This window comes from Paroedura picta, chromosome 2 (genome assembly GCF_049243985.1).
Source record: "Paroedura picta isolate Pp20150507F chromosome 2, Ppicta_v3.0, whole genome shotgun sequence".
NCBI classification, from domain to species: Eukaryota; Metazoa; Chordata; class Lepidosauria; order Squamata; family Gekkonidae; genus Paroedura; species Paroedura picta.
The window spans coordinates 137,646,934-137,667,115 of NC_135370.1; the positions used below are offsets into that span (position 1 = coordinate 137,646,934).

The window sequence follows — 20,182 nt, forward strand, 5'->3', positions numbered from 1 at the left end:
AAGAAGATATCCTTAGGAAATTGCTGGGGGGGGGGAGATGTCAGGCACAGGTTCAAATGCACAGGGAACACATTGGTGTTTCCAAGGCTGAAGAATTATCCCCCTTGCTTTGAAAGGTTGAAAGATCAATGAAACCATGCTGTGGTCACTGTGTATGGGGAGGCCAGTGTACTCAACCCAAGGCAGGTGCTGGAGCACCATGTTCCTCCTTTACACACACTTATGCCTTGAGCACAAATGTGAACCGCCATCTTCGGACATTTTTAAACAGAGGCTGGATAGCCATCTGACAGAGAGGCTGATACTGTGAAGGTTCAAGGGGGTGGCAGGTTACAGTGGATGAGCAATAGGGTTGTCAGTGTGCTGCAATATGCAGAAGGTTGGACTCACTAGATGACCCATGAGGTCCCTTCCAACTCTGTTATTCTATTGTTATTATTCTATGATTATTCTAATGCAGCAGAGGAAGCACAAGGTCGTGTCTTGTGTGATGAGACAGCAACACCAACAGCTTTTGGGATTCATGTGTAAAGAAACTAATGAAAAGCAATATAATGGTCAATTTCAGGTAACCTAGAAAGCAGTTTCCTACCAAAACAAAACCAACATGACCACATTGCTTTTACAGCCCCATCCGTGTTTACATGGACATAATTTCAGTTACATGGAAATTACATGTAAATAAGTTCTACTAAAAGCGGACATAGTCTATGCATTTCCCCACATAACGCAGGGCTTGGACTGCAACCACGGAAGACATGCAAGGCGCACTTTTATTTACTCTAAAAACCCTGTGCATGCGCAGGAGGCTGAGCCCCAAAACGAATCCGAAGCCTAGCCGGTGGGCCTGTGATTTGTGAGCAGTTGCTTCCCACGACCGGCTTCGGTGCCGCTGTCTGAAAGGGGCGGGATCCGTCCTAGAAAAGAGGAAGGAGGCGGGCTCCACGTCCCGCCTGCCCGCCCGCCAGGGACTTACCTAGGGAATCTATCCTTCAGTTTCCTCAGGCTCTGTCTAGTGGGGGGTACTTGAGCCAGGAATCGGGCGATCTCTTCATACTGGGCTTTGCTCAGCTTCATGCCTCCCGCTCGCTCTCGGGGAAAGGAAGAGGAGGAGCTGCTGCAGTTTGAAGAGAGCGCGCGGAGACGGCCGCTGAAGAGATAATTGCCCCCGAGAGGGCAGAGGAAGGGGCGGGCGGGCGGGGGTGGGTGCGCGTGTGTGTGTGTCTGGGGGGGGGGGGGGGGAAGCCAGGGGAATTCAGTGAAGGCCTCTGCCCCGAGCCCTTCGAGTCCTCTCCACCCCCGGGAAACAGAGACGCCCATGCGCGACTCGCGCAGCTCCGCCCTGGTGCGTCTACGCTGAGAGCGGTCCTCGGCCTTTTCCTCTTGTGTGCAGGAACTGCGGCCGCGTCGAGCGGGAAACCGGCGGGGAACGCTGGGCGGGAGAGCGGGAGGCCGAGACGCGCGGGCTAATGACACGCGCGGGGCCATTTCGTGCTTCCAGTCGCCGCAAAATGCCGCTTCCTGGGCGTTTCACTTCTGTCTCCTGTTCGTGCGTGACATTTAAAGAGCGGCGGGAAGGGGGAAGGCGTCGGTGAGTGCAAGAGGCTGGCCCAGGCAGAGAAGGGGCTCCAGCCCTCCTGCCACCATGTCCTTCTCAGTCACCTGAGGGAGAGCCGAAGATCGAGCTGGAGGGACAGGAAGGCGGACTTGGTGAAACGAATGGGAACAATGGGAGAGAGCTGAATGCCATGGGATACTAAGGGAGCCAGGAGAACCGATTCATTTGCCTTGGCTTCGCTGACATAGTGCAAACAAAAGTTGCAGGGAAAATGTGGAACGGATTTCAAGAAACCTGCTCTGAGCCTGGAATGATAGCTCCAATAACTGGATAGACTGCTCTGGGAATGGAACAACAGTCCCAACTGTTAACCAGTCTCAATATGTATACAGAGTGGCCTTATATGAACGCAGGTAAAGCCCCAACTAGTAGCAGAAATGTTCTAGGACTGGCATCAGAGCCTACAGGATGGCATGACAACTTGTAACCCGCCACCAGCCGGTCTCGGGAGTGGCGGGGGAAATAAAGTTAAATAATAATGACAGTCCCTGATGTAGCAGAAGTGTTGAAAGGGCAGAAGGGCTGGAAATGATGTCCTCTCAAAACTGGCATCAGTGCATTGGGAATGGAAAGACACCACCCGAAGTATATTGACAGTTCCCCGGATTAGCAGAGGTATCTGTAAACCAAGATAAGCTATACTGTGACTAGATTCACAGCTCCCCCACAATAGAATGGCCATCCCTTTGATTCAGATTAGTGCTCTGCAACTGCAATCGTGAACCTGTCATTCAAGTCCCAGAGCACCATTTCAGGTCCGAGAGGTAGTCATTCTACTCTGGGGACAACCATTTTAGTCCCCAAGCACTTTTCCCATACTCAGACCATCATTCCACTCCAGGAGTTGTCAATCTAGTCCAGGACTAGATCCCAGGGAATTTCATTTCTCTCTGGAAGGTGTCATTTCAATCCCAGAGCAGTTTATCTGGGTCAAGGGGCTGTTATTCTAGTTCCATAGTACTGATTCTAGTCCAAGCGGCTTAGTACTACTGTAGGGGTAAGTGTCGGATGTGGGAGACACTAGCAGGGATTTCATCCAGTACAGTTTTAAATGGCCAGTCTTCCCTGTGTGAGGCTCAGACCCTGCTCCTGAGTGCTTTTGTCATTCCTATAGGAGCTACTGCTTGGGTGTTAGGTGTGGCTAAACCTGTAGCTTTTAACCTGTTACCACCTAGCACCCACTAAGTACATGGTATAATAGTTGTATCTTCCCCAAAGTGCACGTAAAAAAATCAAGGCATAAAAACAAGTTTAGAAGAGGCAGCTTTATTTATATAGGCCCACAATAAACAGATTTCAGGTATACAAACAATTATACTCTTTCACCTGGCGACTATCAGCCAACTCCTTAATGTCTGGTGATTCCTATTTGTTGTGTTCCATTTTTGTAAGGGCCTGTGGAAGAAATCTGGGATTTTAGAATGAGGAAAGCAGTGAGAAACAACTCTTTGTTGACTGTCAGAAACTATTGTAAAAACTAACGTAAAATCATAAAGGATTCCTCAAAAAAAATCTTCCCAGCCCCAGATTTACAAATGGATACCATTAAAAACCATAGGTTTAAACTGTTCTTAAAGAAAACAAACCTTCATGTTAATAGGATTGTGATTTGTATTGATGGAATTACATTCGTAAACATTTTCTGTGCACACAGAAAAAACAGTGTGATTCAGATGAAGCATGTTGCCTGTTTTCTGTGTGGATGGACTTTTTTAATATCATGTGAGCTCACCTGCAGTGAGGTACAGTTAAATCTAGAGACAGTTTTAGCACAACAGGTAAACTTTAAGACAACTATAAATTAAACTATTGGGATGATATTTTACAGTGGACTTGAAAATAGCTTTGCTTTTTCATTGGCGAATAGGTGAGCCTCAGAATTTTTATAAATTGGAAGAATTCATTGAATTTTTATTTTGTTGCTGTTGATGTCCCACAGATGACTTCCTTTGGTATATTGGGTTGGGCAAGTAGGCTAGTAAAAATTAATGTGAGCTAGTAACTTTTGTAGACATATTTACAAGGCTGCATAACAAGATGCTACAGATACGTCTTAAAATGATAAAGTGTCTAGAGGCTGGATTTTGACTGTTTTGTGCAATCACTGGTGACATTATTTTGCTTTAAAGAGTTATTCAGAATCTTGTGCCTTTTTCATTGGAAACTCCTTGACACATCAGAATTACGTAGCTAATACTAGGTATATTCTGATCCTGTGCAAGTTTAGCAGGATATCACACTGTTTATACGGGTTTGTAGTTTTTGTTAACCTGAAGTAATTTTGGTGCATATAAATGGAGAGTGAGAGAAGACCTCACTACAATTCTAAATATGCTTACTAGCTGTTGAGTAAACCTCCTTAGCAGAAAATTGTATTTAAAAAAATTACTTTATGATACACATATGATGTTATGAATCACATTTTCCTCTAGTGTCATTTCTTTAGAACCATTGGGGGAAAAAGACATTGAAAAAAATCTGATGATTTGTAGGAACTGTCCACGTATTCCGTTCCTTTACCCATTGGCAGCTTGAATAAACCTACTGTTTTTGTAAATGCAAAAGTAATATCAGGACACAAAGAAATATATGTTCCATTGATACATTTCTGAGATTGTGCAGTTCTGCAGTCTAGATCAATCAAGGCTGAACTCTCTCTGGAAGCTAAAATGTCTAAACTGAGGCTATTGTACTTTGGTCACATTATGAGAAGACATTATAGTAAAGACAGTTTTGCTAATACTGTTTGTAGAATACTATCAAGTCGCACCCAATTTATAGCAATCCAGAAGGTTTTTCAAAGCATGATACTTTTTTTTGGGGGGGGGGGTTATTAGTATATGATTTTACTAGATGCAAAGCCGATTGCACCCAGGGAAACAAAGGGTGCTAGGATGCACACCTGCACTGTGGCCTTCCTGGGCACTGGCTATGTGGCAAATGCTCCTACCCACCCCTGGACTCTTGAAGCCCCACCTCCAAATCTCAGACTCGTCACCAACTTCCAGGTGTGGCCTAGAAATCTCCTGGAATTGGAAGTCCCAGTGGAAAATGGCTGTTTTGGGGGGACTCTGCAATGACAATTTATCTTCAGGCTCCTGGAAATGAAAGGGCTTGAGTGGGAGGGGGGAACTCTGTGGCATCGTGCCCTAGAGAGGTTGCAGGATGCCAGTCTCCAGTTGGGACCTGGGTTTGCTGGAATTACAGGCCATTTCTAGGTAATAGATCAGTCCCCCTGGATAGTAGGGCTACTTGGGAGGGGGGGATCCTCTGGTTTTTGATCCCACAGAGGTGCAGGGATGCCAGGCTCCTGGTGGGAAACAAAGAGAAATGCTGGGTAGCAGTAATTGCTAATAATAAACATCAAATAATTCGTAAACTTGTCAGAGTTTCTTCCTTCAATGAAAATATATAATTGATGATAGCAAACTTTGCTTGAAGAACTGAAAACCTCTCATTATGTATGTTCTTGAGTTCAGTTCAATAAATCAAAAATAGTTGTATGTTACAATCAAACATGAAAACATTGGTTGGCAAAGGACTTACAGAGGGTTTCTCAATTACTGCCACTACGTTAGCTTTTTTCAACTTTCTTACCATTGAGAAACCCCTGAAATATTCTTCAGGCTTCGAGAAGCCCCTGAAGTAGGATATCCAGGACTCATCTTGAAGTTAGCATCCCTGCCACTGTTCAGGGATGCCAGCCTCCAGGATCTGGGGAACCCCCTAGAATGAAAGCTTCTCTCCAGACTGCAATGAAAGCTTCTCTCCAGACTGCAAAACATCAATTCCCTTAGAGGAAGGGGCTGCTTGGGAGGGGTCGTCTGTGGCACTGTTCAGGGAAGCCAGCCTCCAGGTGAGACCTGGATAATCCCCAGAATGAAAGCTCCACTCCACATTTCAGAGACCAGATCCCCTGGAGCAGTGGTCCCCAACCTGCGGGCCGCGGCCCGGTGCCGGGCCGCAAAGGCCATGGCGCCGGGCCGCGGCTCCCTCTCCCCGCCCCGCCCCCGCAGTAAAAAACTTCCCAGGCCGCAAGCTTGCGGCCCGGGAAGCTTCTTACTGCGGGAGGCGGGGAGAGGGAATCAGGGCCGGGCCGACCCTGTGCGGGCCACGCCCGCTCGGCCCGATCCGCGGGCGCGGCCCGATCCGTGGGCGAGGCCCGGGCGCGGCTCGGGTGCGGCCCGATCCGCGGGCGTGGCGTGGGCGCGGCCCGATCCCTGGGCATGGCCCGCACGGGCGCGGTCCGCGGGGGCGCGGCCCGATGCCCTGCCGGTCCCCAGCCTCGGAAAGGTTGGGGACCACTGCCCTGGAGGAAAGGGCTGCTTGGGTGGGGAGGTCTCTGTGGCACTGTGCCCCAGGGAGAATCAGGGATGCCAGCCTCCAGGTGGGACTTCGGGATCTCCTGGAATGACAGCTCCTATCCAGACTCCACTTCCCCTGTAGTTAAAAACTGCTTGGGATGAGGATGGTGGACTGTGTAGCATTCTCCTCTATACAGAGTGAGAGAGAGAGAGAGAGAACACAGAAGACAAAAGCATTCCTCCAATCTCATATTGCAAAATTTATTAACCACACAATCACCTCTCCATGTAGGGAATATCTGAGTGTCTTCCTCGGATTGCTCTGAGAAGCCATTGGCCAGAAAGTCCAAATTTTAAAGGAAAAGAATCCCCTAACAGTCAATTAGCAAGTCAAAAAAGACTTACACTATCCAACAGCTTCTTCTGCCTGTGTTCTAGCTACACCTCATTAAAGCAATGGCAGTTTGTTCAGCTTGGTGTAGTGGTTAAGATCCTTGACCTGGAAACTATAAACTATCTGTCTTACTATTTAGACAGTCCTGACCCAAATGGGTCTTTAAGGCTCCTTAGTTCATCCTGCTTCTCAGCCCAGCCACCACCTAAAGCTGTGTTCCAGGAGAGAACGTCTTAAATTGTCTAATCTCAGAAACATGACAGTGTTTTATGCCAGGAACCTTTCACATATTTTTCTTGTGGGAAACAAAATGTAGAGTAGGTTAAATTTAAATAAACATGTATTTGACTGAGCAAGTAAAATCCAAGTGGTAAATGCAGTGCTGCAAAAGAATTGGGTGGAGGTGCACTGCCAAAGGGTTTTTTTTTTCTTCATTGAACTAAGTAGCAGTTTTCATTATTTTTATTAGTCTTAAAACTATGAAGAATAGAGTTGCAATACTGAAAAGAATGGGCATCACATATACAGTTTCTCTTTTTGTCTCTTATTCCTTTACTATAGCTCAATATACTCTTCCTTAGAGACAAAAACACATATAAAATGACAAAAGAGCTTTTTTAAAGCAGAAAAAATCTGATTATATATATTAAAATATTTTATTTTCTTCTGATCTGAAAAGTAATATCTTTATTCCTGAATATTACTACATGTGGGGATTCCTTTTCCTTATGCTATCCATTTAAAACCCCACAAGGGTATAATTTTCTTGGGCTACAGAAAGGATCATTTCCCCCTTTCTTGCCAAATATTAAATTACCATCCCCCCCCCTGAAACTGAGGTTTCTTAATAATTACCACCTTCTTTGCTACTGCACTGTTCAAAACAAATAATCATGTTCTTTTTAAAGGAAAAAACAGAATTTATTCCTCTAGTCTTTGTCATGTCATAATTTTCCATTGAAGGTGATTCTTAAAGAAAAAGTTAGTGCTATTCATTTAAACTTACAGGAATCTCTTTCACCAGCTACTTGACTTGAAAGCAACTAAGCTGTTCTACCTAAATATCTTTTATATAGCTGAAATTCATGTATTATGAGGCCACAAATATCAGACTGCAAAAAAAAGTTGAATATGGTTAACTGAATTAATTCATTAGGGCCTGATAAGAGAATATGTTTTTGTAGACATAGATTGTATTTAAATTCCTTTAAAACCAAGGGTTGGTTCTCATGACCCACTGCAATATGGTATCATTGTTCTTTTTGAGGAAGTATACTGGTATTTTGGTTCTGGTGAGTGACAACTGCACAATTCATATTTTCTCCAAGTTTCTAGAATATTGCCAGATGTAGTGTATTTTCTGTCTCTGCTTTCAAACACCATTTCTTTTCAAGACAATTCTCTGACAGCACATGATGTAGTTCTGTCTCTGAAGTTATACCTATTTGGACCTAACTGCAAAAACACAAGTGGAGGGGAAATCATGTGGAAACGTGTGTATACCACTCTGAGTTTCTTGAACAGGGTATTTGAATAATAAATTCCTCAGAAAAGGGGCTTCTCTTCCTCTATACTGCTCTGAAACTGTAGTGGTTAAGAGCGGCAGTTTCTAATTTGGTGAGCCAGGTTTGGTTCCCCACATACAGCCAGCTGGGTGACCTTGGGCTCATAACACACAATCTCCTCCATCCCCAAATTAAATAACTCAGATATTTTACAGATTGATCTTAACATCTGAGCCAAAAGAGTTCATGATGCTAGCCATTATGCCAACATTTATCTGAGTTACACTGGTACATTGAACCATCATGATACTAGCATACCCACTATGCTAACATAGATGAGGAATGTGGTGTGGACATAGGATGCAATTCTAAAGACCCTTTCTTGGAAGTAAGCCCTGTTATATGAAGTGGAAATCACTAGAAAATTCTGCTAAGAACTGTTTTGTAACCGACTTCTTAAACCTCTTCAGTGCTATATCTACCCCTAGTGATGTAATGGTGCATCAATCAAAATGCTGACATTTCGGATCCCATGCAAAAACAAAAAAAACAAAGTAAACTCACTCCATGCACACACCTTTCCTGCTCTCAAGCTCCAGAGCAAGATACCGAATAAATCTGCAGCCAATCATATCCCTCCCTAGCAGGCAGTCACACCAGCCCTGGCAGCACTCAGCACAACATAAAACTTAGGCAAGACACACACAGCTCAGATATTTGGGCATGTAGTGTAGGGCTATGTCTCTCTATCCCATGAAATATGTACTTAAAGCTCAGAGCCTTGCAGTTTAATGTGGGAAATACAATGTTGTTGTTATGTGCGAAGTCGTGTCCGACCCATCGCGACCCCATGGACAATGATCCTCCAGGCCTTCCTGTCCTCTACCATTCCCCGGAGTCCATTTAAGTTTGCACCTACTGCTTCAGTGGCTCCATCCATCCACCTCATTCTCTGTCGTCCCCTTCTTCTTTTGCCCTCGATCGCTCCCAGCATTAGGCTCTTCTCCAGGGAGTCCTTCCTTCTCATGAGGTGGCCAAAGTATTTGAGTTTCATCTTCAGGATCTGATCTTCTAAAGAGCAGTCAGGGTTGATCTCCTCTAGGACTGACCGGTTTGTTCGCCTTGCAGTCCAAGGGACTCGCAAGAGTCTTCTCCAGCACTAGAGTTCAAAAGCCTCAATTCTTTGACGCTCGGCCTTCCTTATGGTCCAACTTTCACAGCCATACATTGCAACTGGGAAGACCATAGCCTTGACTAAACGCACTTTTGTTGGCAGGGTGATGACTCTGCTTTTTAGGATGCTGTCTAGATTTGCCATAGCTTTCCTCCCCAGGAGCAAGCGTCTTTTAATTTCTTTGCTGCAGTCCCCATCTGCAGTGATCTTGGAGCCCAGGAAAATAAAATCTGTCACTATCTCCATTTCTTCCCCATCTATTTGCCAGGAATTGAGAGGGCCGGATGCCATGATCTTTGTTTTCTTGATGTTGAGTTTCAAGCCAACTTTTGCACTCTCCTCCTTCACCCGCATCAACAGGCTCTTTAGTTCCTCTTCACTTTCTGCCATTAGAGTGGTATCATCTGCATATCTGAGGTTGTTGATATTTCTCCCTGCAATCTTGATCCCAATTTGTGACTCCTCTAAACCCGCATTTCTCATGATGTGCTCTGCATACAAGTTAAATAGGCAAGGCGACAGTATACAGCCTTGCCGAACTCCTTTCTCAGTTTTGAACCAGTCAGTGATTCCATGTTCAGTTCTCACTGTTGCTTCTTGACCTGCATATAAATTTCTCAAGAGACAAATAAGATGCTCTGGTATTCCCATCTCTTTAAGAACTTGCCACAATTTGTTGTGCTCCACACAATCAAAGGCTTTAGCATAGTCAATGAAGCAGAAGTAGACGTTCTTCTGGTATTCCCTAACTTTCTCCATGATCTGGCGTATGTTGGCAATTTGATCTCTAGTTCCTCTGCCTCTTCGAAATCCTGCCTGTACTTCTGGAAGTTCTTGGTCCACATATTGCTGGAGCCTAGCTTGTAGGATTTTGAGCATAACTTTGCTAGCATGAGAAATTAGTGCAATGGTGCGGTAGTTCGAACATTCTTTGGCATTGCCCTTCTTTGGGATTGGAATGTAAATTGACCTTTTCCAATCCTGTGGCCATTGTTGAGTTTTCCAAATTTGCTGGCATATTGAGTGTAGCACTTTTACTGCATCGTCCTTTAAGATTTTGAATAGTTCAACTGGAATGCTGTCACCACCACTAGCTTTATTGTTGCTCAGACTTCCTAAGGCCCATTTGACTTCACATTCCAGGATGTCTGGCTCCAGGTCAGTAACTACCCCACTGTGGTCATCAGGGATGTTAAGCTCGCTCTTGTATAGTTGTTCTGTATAATTTTGCCACCTTTGTTTAATCTCTTCTGCTTCTGTGAGGTCCCTACCATTTTGGTCCCTTATCATACCCAACTTTGCATGAAACGTTCTCTTCATATCTCCAATTTTCTTGAAAAGATCTCTGGTCCTCCCCATTTTATTGTTTTCTTCTATTTGTTTGCACTGTTCATTTAAGAAGGCATTCTTATCTCTTCTAGCATTTCTCTGGAATTCTGCATTCAATTGGGTGTATCTTTCTCTTTCTCCCTTGCCTTTCACTTCCCTTCTCTCCTTAGCTATTTGTAAAGCTTCCTCAGACAGCCATTTTGATTTCTTGCATTTCTTTTTCTTTGGGATGGTTTTAGTTGCTACCTCTTGTACAATGTTGCGAACCTCCGTCCATAGTTCTTCAGGCACTCTGTCTATCAGAACTAATTCCTTAAATCTATTTGTCACCTCTACTGTGTATTCTATCTGTGTATTCTATTCTAATGAGCCTCTTGTGGCGCAGAGTGGTAAGGCAGTGATATGCTGTCTGGAACTGTCTGCCCATGAGGTTGGGAGTTCGATCCCAGCAGCCGGCTCAAGGTTGACTCAGCCTTCCATCCTTCCGAGGTTGGTAAAATGAGTACCCAGCTTGCTGGGGGGTAAGCGGTAATGACTGGGGAAGGCACTGGCAAACCACCCCGTATTGAGTCTGCCATGAAAACGCTAGAGGGCGTCACCCCAAGGGTCAGACATGACTCGGTGCTTGCACAGGGGATACCTTTACCTTACTGTGTATTCGTCAAGGATATGATTTAGTTCATACCTGAGTGGCCTAGTGCTTTTCCCTACTTTCTTCAATTTAAGCCTAAATTTTGCAACAAGAAGCTCATGATCTGAACCACAATCAGCTCCTGGTCTTGTTTTTATTGACTGGATAGAACTTTTCCATCTTTGGCTGCAGAGCACATAGTCAATCTGATTTCTGTGTTGACCGTCTGGTGATGTCCATGTGTAGAGTCGTCTCTTGGGTTGTTGGAAAAGAGTGTTTGCTATGACCATTGTATTCTCTTGACAAAATTCTACCAGCCTGTGCCCTGCTTCATTTTGTACTCCAAGGCCAAACTTGCCTGTTATCCCGGTTATCTTTTGGCTTCCTACTTTAGCATTCCAATCCCCCATGATGATAAGCACATCATTTTTTGGCGTTGCTTCTAGAAGGTGTTGTAGGGCTTCATAGAACTGATCAACTTCATCCTCTTCAGCAGCAGTGGTTGGGGCATAGACCTGGATCACTGTGATGTTGAATGGTTTGCCTTGGATTCGAACTGAGATTCTGTCATTTTGGGGATTGTATCCCAAGACTGCTTTTCCTACTCTCTTATTGATTATGAAGGCTACTCCATTTCTTCTGCGAGATTCTTGTCCACAGTAGTATACCTGATGGTCATCTGAATTAAATTCACCCATTCCTGTCCATTTTAGTTCACTGATTCCTAAAATGTCGATGTTCAGTCTTGTCATTTCTTGTTTGACCACGTCCAGCTTGCCTTGATTCATGGATCTGACATTCCAGGTTCCTATGGAATAAAAATCTTTACAGCATCAGACTGTCTTTTCGCCACCAGTTACTTCCACAACTGAGCGTCCTTTCAGCTTTGGCCCAGTCGCTTCATTTATTCTGGCGCTACTCGTACTAGGGGGAAATACAATAGACCTCCACCATTTGTGGTACCTCCATCTTTTGCCTTCCACTCGTAAAAGTTCTTGTTGAACAATGGCTACAATCCCTCAGTCTTTTCTTGAATTCCCTTTATTCAGTTGCCAGGCAGGAAGTCATAAGAATGATTATGAAATGTCTATTTAGGCTTGCTTATAGCAGCACAATTTATAGAGCATGACATTTTTGTTCTACTCAGTTTATTGATATGCTTCCACCTGGTGAGCTCCCCAACTACTGTTCATATTTAACTGTTCCTCACTATAAGATGGGGAAGAAATGGAGATAGTGACAGATTTTATTTTCCTGGGCTCCAAGATCACTGCAGATGGGGACTGCAGCAAAGAAATTAAAAGACGCTTGCTCCTGGGGAGGAAAGCTATGGCAAATCTAGACAGCATCCTAAAAAGCAGAGACATCACCCTGCCAACAAAAGTGCGTTTAGTCAATGCTGGGAGCGATCGAGGGCAAAAGAAGAAGGGGACAACAGAGAATGAGGTGGCTGGATGGAGTCACTGAAGCAGTAGGTGCAAACTTAAATGGACTCTGGGAAATGGTCGAGGACAGGAAGGCCTGGAGGATCATTGTCCATGGGGTTGTGATGGGTCGGACACGACTTCGCACCTAACAACAATAACAACACTATAGGCATGCCTTTATGTACACATGCCTTAATGTCCTGCCAATGGAGATATCTCAAGATACCAAACTCTGAAAGAGTACATGCAGGTGGTGCAGACACCCCGTGTCATGTGACATTTGAGTGCACTCATTTTTCTGAGCCTGAATTTTTTTTACTTCTTCTTTTGCTCCAAAATATAGATCATATGGAAACATCCCACTCATTAGAAGATCATATCAGACTGTTATGAACACCTCCTTTAAGGTAGAAGAAGAAGAAGAAGGTAAGGCTTAAAGTGCTGGAATATCAGGAAACCAGGACATGGAAAATTAGTTCTTTGCTGAAACAGAGAGCTTGAATGCCAGGCTACTACAAGCACACTGATTGGCCAGCAACAGTGGAGAGAGGTGATATTAGACCTGTTTCAGATAGAAACATGCATTGAGAGAAGATCTCTCTGTGCCTTAGTTGTAAAACATCTATTCTGAGGAGATTTTAGTCTCTGGCTTTCTGTTTTTCCCCCTTCCGTTATTCTGTTTAAAATCATTCTTGCCAATGTAGTGACAGCTTAGAATAAGAAACAAGGTTGCAAAAACGAAGAAGTCTTGGCCGTGCTGGGCCACGAGTTGGGGCACTGGAAGCTTGGCCACACCATCAAGAACATTGTCATTAGCCAGGTGAGTGGGAAGCACCAGGGATGAGGACATGTGGATTCACATATGCTGAAAGCAGTTTAACACAGTTGGGAGAACTACCAATGGTATCTGGCAGAATAATTTGGGTAGTGGAGTAAGACTTCCAAATCTAGTCAAAGGAAAGGGAAGACATTTTCTAGGGAGAGAAAAAGGGTCCTTGCCCAGTTAAAAGGGGAAATTATCTGTGAGAATTTATCTGGACTAATGTGGACTCTTGTGAGTCCCTTGGACTGCAAGGTAAGCAAACCGGTCAGTCTTAGAGGAGATCAGCCCTGACTGCTCTTTAGAAAGCCAGATCCGGAAGATGAAACTCAAATACTTTGGCCACCTCATGAGAAGGAAGGACTCCCCGGAGAAGAACCTAATGCTGGGAGCTATTGAGGGCAAAGGAAGAGGAGGACAACAGAGAATGAGGTGGCTGGATGGAGTCACTGAAGCAGGGAAGGGAATGCCATTAGAATCTGTGTTTCCTTGCCGCAAGGCAAACAATTGCCTGATTCAGGCCAGGGCCTGGGAAGGGCCGGGCTGGTGCCAATATCATCTGGAAGCAGGGAATAGCCCTACTGCCAGATGAGCACCAGCTCAGCCTTTTCCCCTTGTGCTGAAAAGGTCAGTGTGAAGAACTGAAGTATTATCTGTTTTATCGCCTCTATGGCTGTGTGTTTATAGCAAGTACCATCCTCTCCTATCAATGACACCAATGCTGCATTTCACCATAAGGTACAGCCTGATGTCACAGAACTAACACAGTTTGCCAAATCATTGGCACCACAAGGTGGCAAAGCATGTTGGAGACTTTCCCTGTTGTTGCCAGAATTGAATATTTCTTTGGGCCTCTGCAGTATTTCACAACAGAAATTTGTTTAATAAGTTATATTAGATATGTCATAATGCTGTTAATTTAGGTCAGGTAGAATGTGCTCAGAAAATGCTTAGATCAAACATAAAGACAGATATTCAACAATGTGGTGGGAATAACTTTGATACACATCCAATGCATTCTAAAGTACTTGCTTTCAAGGCCTGAGAATGTGTATTCAAAAGCTTCTACCACACTGCAGTCCTAAGCAGTCATACTCATCCAGGCTTATTGATGTCAATGGATTTAGAAGGATTGTAATTGCCCTACTAAAGTACCTATTTTCCTTTAACTTGGGTTGTTGTTTCTCTCTGGACATTAGATTGGATATATAAGATTCATAACAGTAACTTATTTGTAATTGTGACCAGCAGATGGAAATCAATACTTGGGATGGTTATTTGTGAACAGTTAATATTGTTATGATGTAATTTGTTTGTTCCCCCCTGCTTCCTTCTTCAAAAAGTTTTATTTTTGTTCATTGATTGAAATACATTTTCTTTACTCGCCATTTCAGTGCCTTAAAAAATGTAGGCATGCTTCCAGTTAACGTAGTAATAACTATCTGTAACTGGGCTAATAAACACCTCTGCAGGATATAGTTATTACCTCGTAAACAACAAGCCCTTGCAATTTATCATTTAATTGGCATCCATCTGTAGCAAGAAAGTAATTGTATTATTTGACACAGAAATATGTAGCATCAATTTGGATGAAATTCAGAAAGTAGGAGTTGTCTTATCAAATTGGTCATATATTATTATTAAAGATGCAAACCATTTTTCTACTGAGTATGTGTACATTTAAAAAAAAATTTTTAGAAAGTTATACAGTTACTTTATATTTCAACAAAGAAAAGTGTATGCCAAGGTTAGAAGAATAGTATGGAATAAAATGTCAGTCAGATGAGGCAGCAATTCTTTCTCATAAGTCAATAGTTTTTATGCTAACAGAAATCATTAAGAAAGAGTAGGCAAAATATATTGTACTAACATATGCATTATACCTACTTTTTTCGTAGAGATTTTTCACCCATAATATAAATTAAGTATTGATGAGCTGCATATTGTATAAAGTCCATTGTTTTCTAATTATGTAGGAATCCTGACTTAAATACATAGCTTATTTTTATATCACAGAGCAGATGCAAATTAAACATCAAGTAAAATGTAAAACACCTTAGAATAACACCATATCCTGAATGTGCCATTTCTCTGTGTGAAGGGGATATAATTAGGGATTTTTGCAGATTCATAACACTCCTTCCTCTACGTGGATTGCACCCCTGTACACTGCCCATAATTCCTTGTGCTATCAAATGAGTAGAGATCACTTATGTGGGTTATGCATAAGTGACAAATAATTTATGTAAGATTAATAAACTGGCAAACCATCTGGAGTTAATAAAGATAGCAAAAGATGAGACCACAGGCCAGTCTACAAACTTGCTCCTTCAGGGGGAATTCAGCACTCTCCTGGACAAGTTGACCACATAGTCCCCAAGCAGCTTCGGTTTATTGACCCTCATCCATTCTTTGTAGGCACATATTATACAAACAATATGTTCTTAATCTTAGATGTTTTATTTCTTCATTTCTTGCTTGATTTCCCTGTTCCCCAGCAGTGCTGCAATTCACATGCCCAATGTTAATGCTGAAAGTGAGGTTTCCCTCCTGAATGATATACCATATAGTATGAGACTGGGTGGGACATAGTGACCCATGCCAGTGCCCTCCTTCATGTCTCAGAAACAAGGCAAGGCATAGTGCTGGTGCAGAAGTACCCACCTTCCTTATTCCTTGCACTGTGGTCAAGTGAAGAGTGGCATAACATGTGGGAGAAGGAAGCAGGAAGTGGGCTGGGTATTCCTTACTCTCAATGAAGGTAGCAAGCTTCCTACCTGCTGACACCTGGGGCCAGGAACATCTGATCTTGATGCCACAGGCAAAGATCATGCTAGTCAGTGCCCCTAGATTTCTGGTAGTCTTGGCAATTGCTTGGGGCTGCCTAGGCCCTAGTGGATAGGCCAGTAAAAGTTCTTAGAGAGTTTCTCATAGAGTTCAAATGAAATCTGTGCTCCTGTAACTTATGCAAATTATATCTAGGCAGCCATGTTGATATACAATAGAAACTAGTTCCAAGGCCAGTAACACCCCAAGATTTGGGGGGTAAAAGCTTTTAAGAGCCCAAGCTCCTTTGGTCAGATATAAATCCCCAGCTCTTTCCTTGAAGGATGCCCTGTACAGGGATCCCTTAAGTGCTCATCACTAGGAAAGGGGAGAGTTAAGCCTTGTTTTCATTTGTGCAGAAATCACCTCACGTGAATCTCTTTCTTTTAGCAAAGTTCTTGCACTTCACTGTCATTTTAGCACATGTAAAGTATATTTGACATTTATAATAATGGAATGATTAGGAATGTTACTGACATCAAGGTTTAAGGGACTGGGTGACATAAGGAATTTATGTTCTACTTTAATCCATTTGTCAACCTCTGAGACCTGTTTTTAAACCTAACTCAAGCCATACTGATTTGAAGGTAGGGTGGGGGGGACCTAATCTAATCCACCAGCCTGAACAATCCCAGCTCTGTAAATGTACTATTTAAAGCCAAAATAGGAGAGAAAACGTGCTCGTTGCTGCAGAATGTTTGAAGTTGAATTGTTTAGCTACACTACTCCTATCTCAGTACAAACAGCCAAAATAATGCTTCAGGATTGCTGAAGTCACCGAGTACATGAAAGCATGTAAAGATAAGTGATTCCCTGTGGAGCTAGACACTGAAGGCTTCTGTTTCACATCATGTCTATTTTCATTTTAGTGATGGGGCTAAAAACATCACTTGTGGTCCAGCACTGAATTTTGCTTTTTAAACTTTTGTCAGCAAGGAAAGCTTTAGAAAGTATTATTTGCATCATTCATAAAGTATGTACAGTAGCATGAATGAGCAGAAACTTTTAAAGATGATGGCAACAAGCAGAACAGAATTCACAAAATGATCTGTAGTCACTCATTTATTCTAACATAGAAGATATTCTAACAGAATATGCAAAAGGAAAGGGTCAGATGAAGTAGACTCTTAACGTTTGGCAGAAAGATTAAAACAAACAAGTAAATTATGGTGATATATGGTTAATATAACAGAATTCGCCCAGTCATAGAAACATGGAACCAAGTTCAATAAACAAATCTCCCAAGAAGTATATTGCAAAAAAAGTAAACTTACATCCTCTCCCCTGATTTGAAGTTGGCCACCCTATGTGTGGAAGAGTGGCAAAAGAGTGTGTGAAGGGAGGAAGAAGTCTGGGGAGGAAGGAGTGTGTCCGGATTTTTTTTTAAAACAATTTGGCAACCCTAAATGTGTATGATTTTTTCTAAAAGATGTTAATTAAATGTAAATGTAAATGTTAATAAAATTATTTTCCTTCCGTTAGAGTTTGGACATTTTACTGCTAAGTTCTGTTCCTTGGAATTTTGGATGTTTTGATATTTTTAAAAAAGAGACTATATTGGGGAAACATTGTGTTTTATTAATTCCATATGCCTGAAAAATTCTGCACACTTAAAGTTAAAGCATTTGTGCTTTGGATTTACACATGTAGCAAATATAGTAAACCAATGGGAAAAGTTTTTCCTTGGGCTGTACTGCTTCAGGCCTTAGTGGACATTAGCATGTTTCAATTGATCCTTCCCACCCACCACCCACCACCCAGTTTAAAAATGAAACGAAACTGCTTCTTTGTAGGAAACTGCCATATCTGGGAGAAAGTTTCTCCCAACTTTTCCTTTTTCAAATTATTTTTAATTTTCAATGGAGAAACACTACGGTTGCTAACTTCTCAAAATACATTTTGTAGTTCTTCTGAAATTACAGCTGATCTCCAGACTACGACTCTGCCAAATATTAACAAGGACGGACTCACTGCCACTGACAAAAGATTGAAAACGGCAAACAAATCTAGAGACCGTTCTGGCAGAGTCGAAGCCTGAATAAATAACATAAGAGACTCTTTATCTTTTCAAGCTTTATTAAGCCACTGGATAGATTCTGTTTCTCTCTTGTCACTAATTTGGAATCGTCCATTTTTTTCGTGCAGCAGATCTCCAGACTACAGCTATCAGTCCCCCTGAACAAAATGGCAGCTTTGGAGGTGAACTCTCATCACATAACATCCCTGCTGAGCTCCTTTCCCTTCCCAAACTATGCCTTCCCCATGCTGTACCCCCAAACATCTTCTGAACCCTTAGAAATACTGACATTTATAATACACATTTCTACTCACATGCATTCTGGATAAAGTATTACACAGTTCTCCCGAATATCTAAATTGGATCAGGGTTAGTACAGATATTGGTCCTAAAGACCACAAACTCAGAATGCCCAAAGATGCAGAACTTCCGTTTTTCTCCCTAACTCTTTGGCACTTGTGACTTCTGGAAAATGGATTCCAGGAGTCTGGATGCCATCGAACATGGTGACACTATCAGTTAATGACCTTCAGAATGTCCTATTGCAAACAACCATTCTCATGTCCTATAAACTAAGGGCTATGGCTTCCTTGACTGCATCAATCCATCTCATTTTGGGTCTTCCTCTTTTCCTCCTTTTCCTAACATTATTGTCTTTTCGAGTGACTCTTGTCTTTCCATAATGTTGGACAGCCTCAGATTAGTCATTTTAGTTTCCAGGCAAAATTCACTTATCTAAGGAGATTTGCTCTTGAACTCTCTCATTTGTCCTTTTAGCAGTCCGCAGTATCCATAAAACTCTCTTCCAACACCATATTTCGAATACATCAACTTTCTTCCTGTCATTTTTCATTGTCCAACTATCACACCCATACATAGCAATGGGAAATACTATGGTATGAATTATCTTGGTCGCCAGCAACATATTCTTACATGTAAAGATCTTTTCAAGGTCCTTGGCACTGAGGATTTATTTATTTAGAAAATGCAACAATAAATAAACAAATAAGCAATAAAATAGTGCTCAGTAGTCAGCATACATAATTCATGTTTTTGAAAGTTCCAAGATTTAATTTAGCAATCCTACTAAGTGTTAGACAGGTCAGTAGTATTAACCCATACAGTAAATGAGTGTGGGTTATGCACAGATCTTAAGACTACTACTGACAACAAGGAGGCATATAAATGCTAGTTGGTGGGGGACAAGAAAGCAGGAAAAGCGGGGCGGCTATGGTGCTTTCAGGGAAGGGGAAAAGGAAATAGTGTAGAGGGAAAATGAGTCCTCCTCCCAGTAAGTCATTGTGTATCCTTTGCTTACGACATCATGTGCAAATTATTAAATGTTACATTATCACGATCTGCATCCTGGGAGGATTTCTATTCAGGTATTATCCAAGCCTAAGAATTACATCAGATTTTTCCCTATATTGTTTCGTAGTCTGCTCCTACTTTTTATATATGAATAATACCATTTCTGTTTTTAATGGATCTGTTAATTATGAGTAATTTTAAAATGCAATATTACTCAAGATTAAACATGCACAATATTAACTTTAAATTACTTTTCATTCCAGCAATTAAGTTTTTGAAATTTCAGCTTTGATTAATTTTATTTTGTTTAGTAAAATACAAAAAACTTACTAATGTAAGAGACGTGACGCCCAAACATATTCACAATTGTGTGATGTGCAGTTAACAAACTCGAGATCTCAGCAATTTTCTTCTGCTTCCTTTCCAGATTGCTTACTTTGGGAACTGGAGATGAGTCCTGTAGTTCTACAACAATTCAGCCTGTCAATTAATTAGAATATATATTCCTATTAATTCAGAAATGTGAATGATACTTCTTTTATTAGGCTTATAAAGCTTTCTTACATAGCTCTGTCATTGCCAGGTAGCCGTGCCATGAATTCCAACTTGGGACTCCAAATGTGGGAACTATAGTTCTGATATTTGTTTTTCTAAGCCAAATGGTCTCCACATGTCAGTTTATGCATTTTCTTTATGATTTAAGATCCATTATTCTTATCCTATTTATTTGTATTTGAACAGGGATGTTTAGGGAGAGGGGGATACATATGATTTTAATAAATGCAGCTATGCTTCTAAACTCATCAATACTGTTAATAAAGGTCCT

The 20,182-nt window shown here is 42.2% G+C and overlaps 1 protein-coding gene and 1 long non-coding RNA gene across 5 annotated transcripts in view; one reads left to right on the forward strand and one right to left on the reverse strand.

The window, feature by feature from the left end:
• CDIN1 (CDAN1 interacting nuclease 1) overlaps nucleotides 1-1,470 on the reverse strand; it is a 183,860-nt gene extending 182,390 nt beyond the window's left edge. The window contains exon 1 of one of the 4 annotated variants that reach the window (XM_077322971.1): nucleotides 977-1,470. In XM_077322971.1, coding sequence (XP_077179086.1) covers nucleotides 977-1,320 — 344 coding nt within the window. In that variant the 5' untranslated portion in view covers nucleotides 1,321-1,470. The remainder of the gene's footprint in view (nucleotides 1-976) is intronic. The other 3 variants (XM_077322973.1, XM_077322974.1, XM_077322975.1) reach the window with 3 other exon arrangements.
• LOC143830452 (uncharacterized) lies at nucleotides 1,343-20,182 on the forward strand. Its single transcript, XR_013228453.1, has 3 exons — nucleotides 1,343-1,591; nucleotides 12,726-12,808; nucleotides 19,784-20,182. It is a non-coding gene; the product is annotated as an uncharacterized LOC143830452 (long non-coding RNA).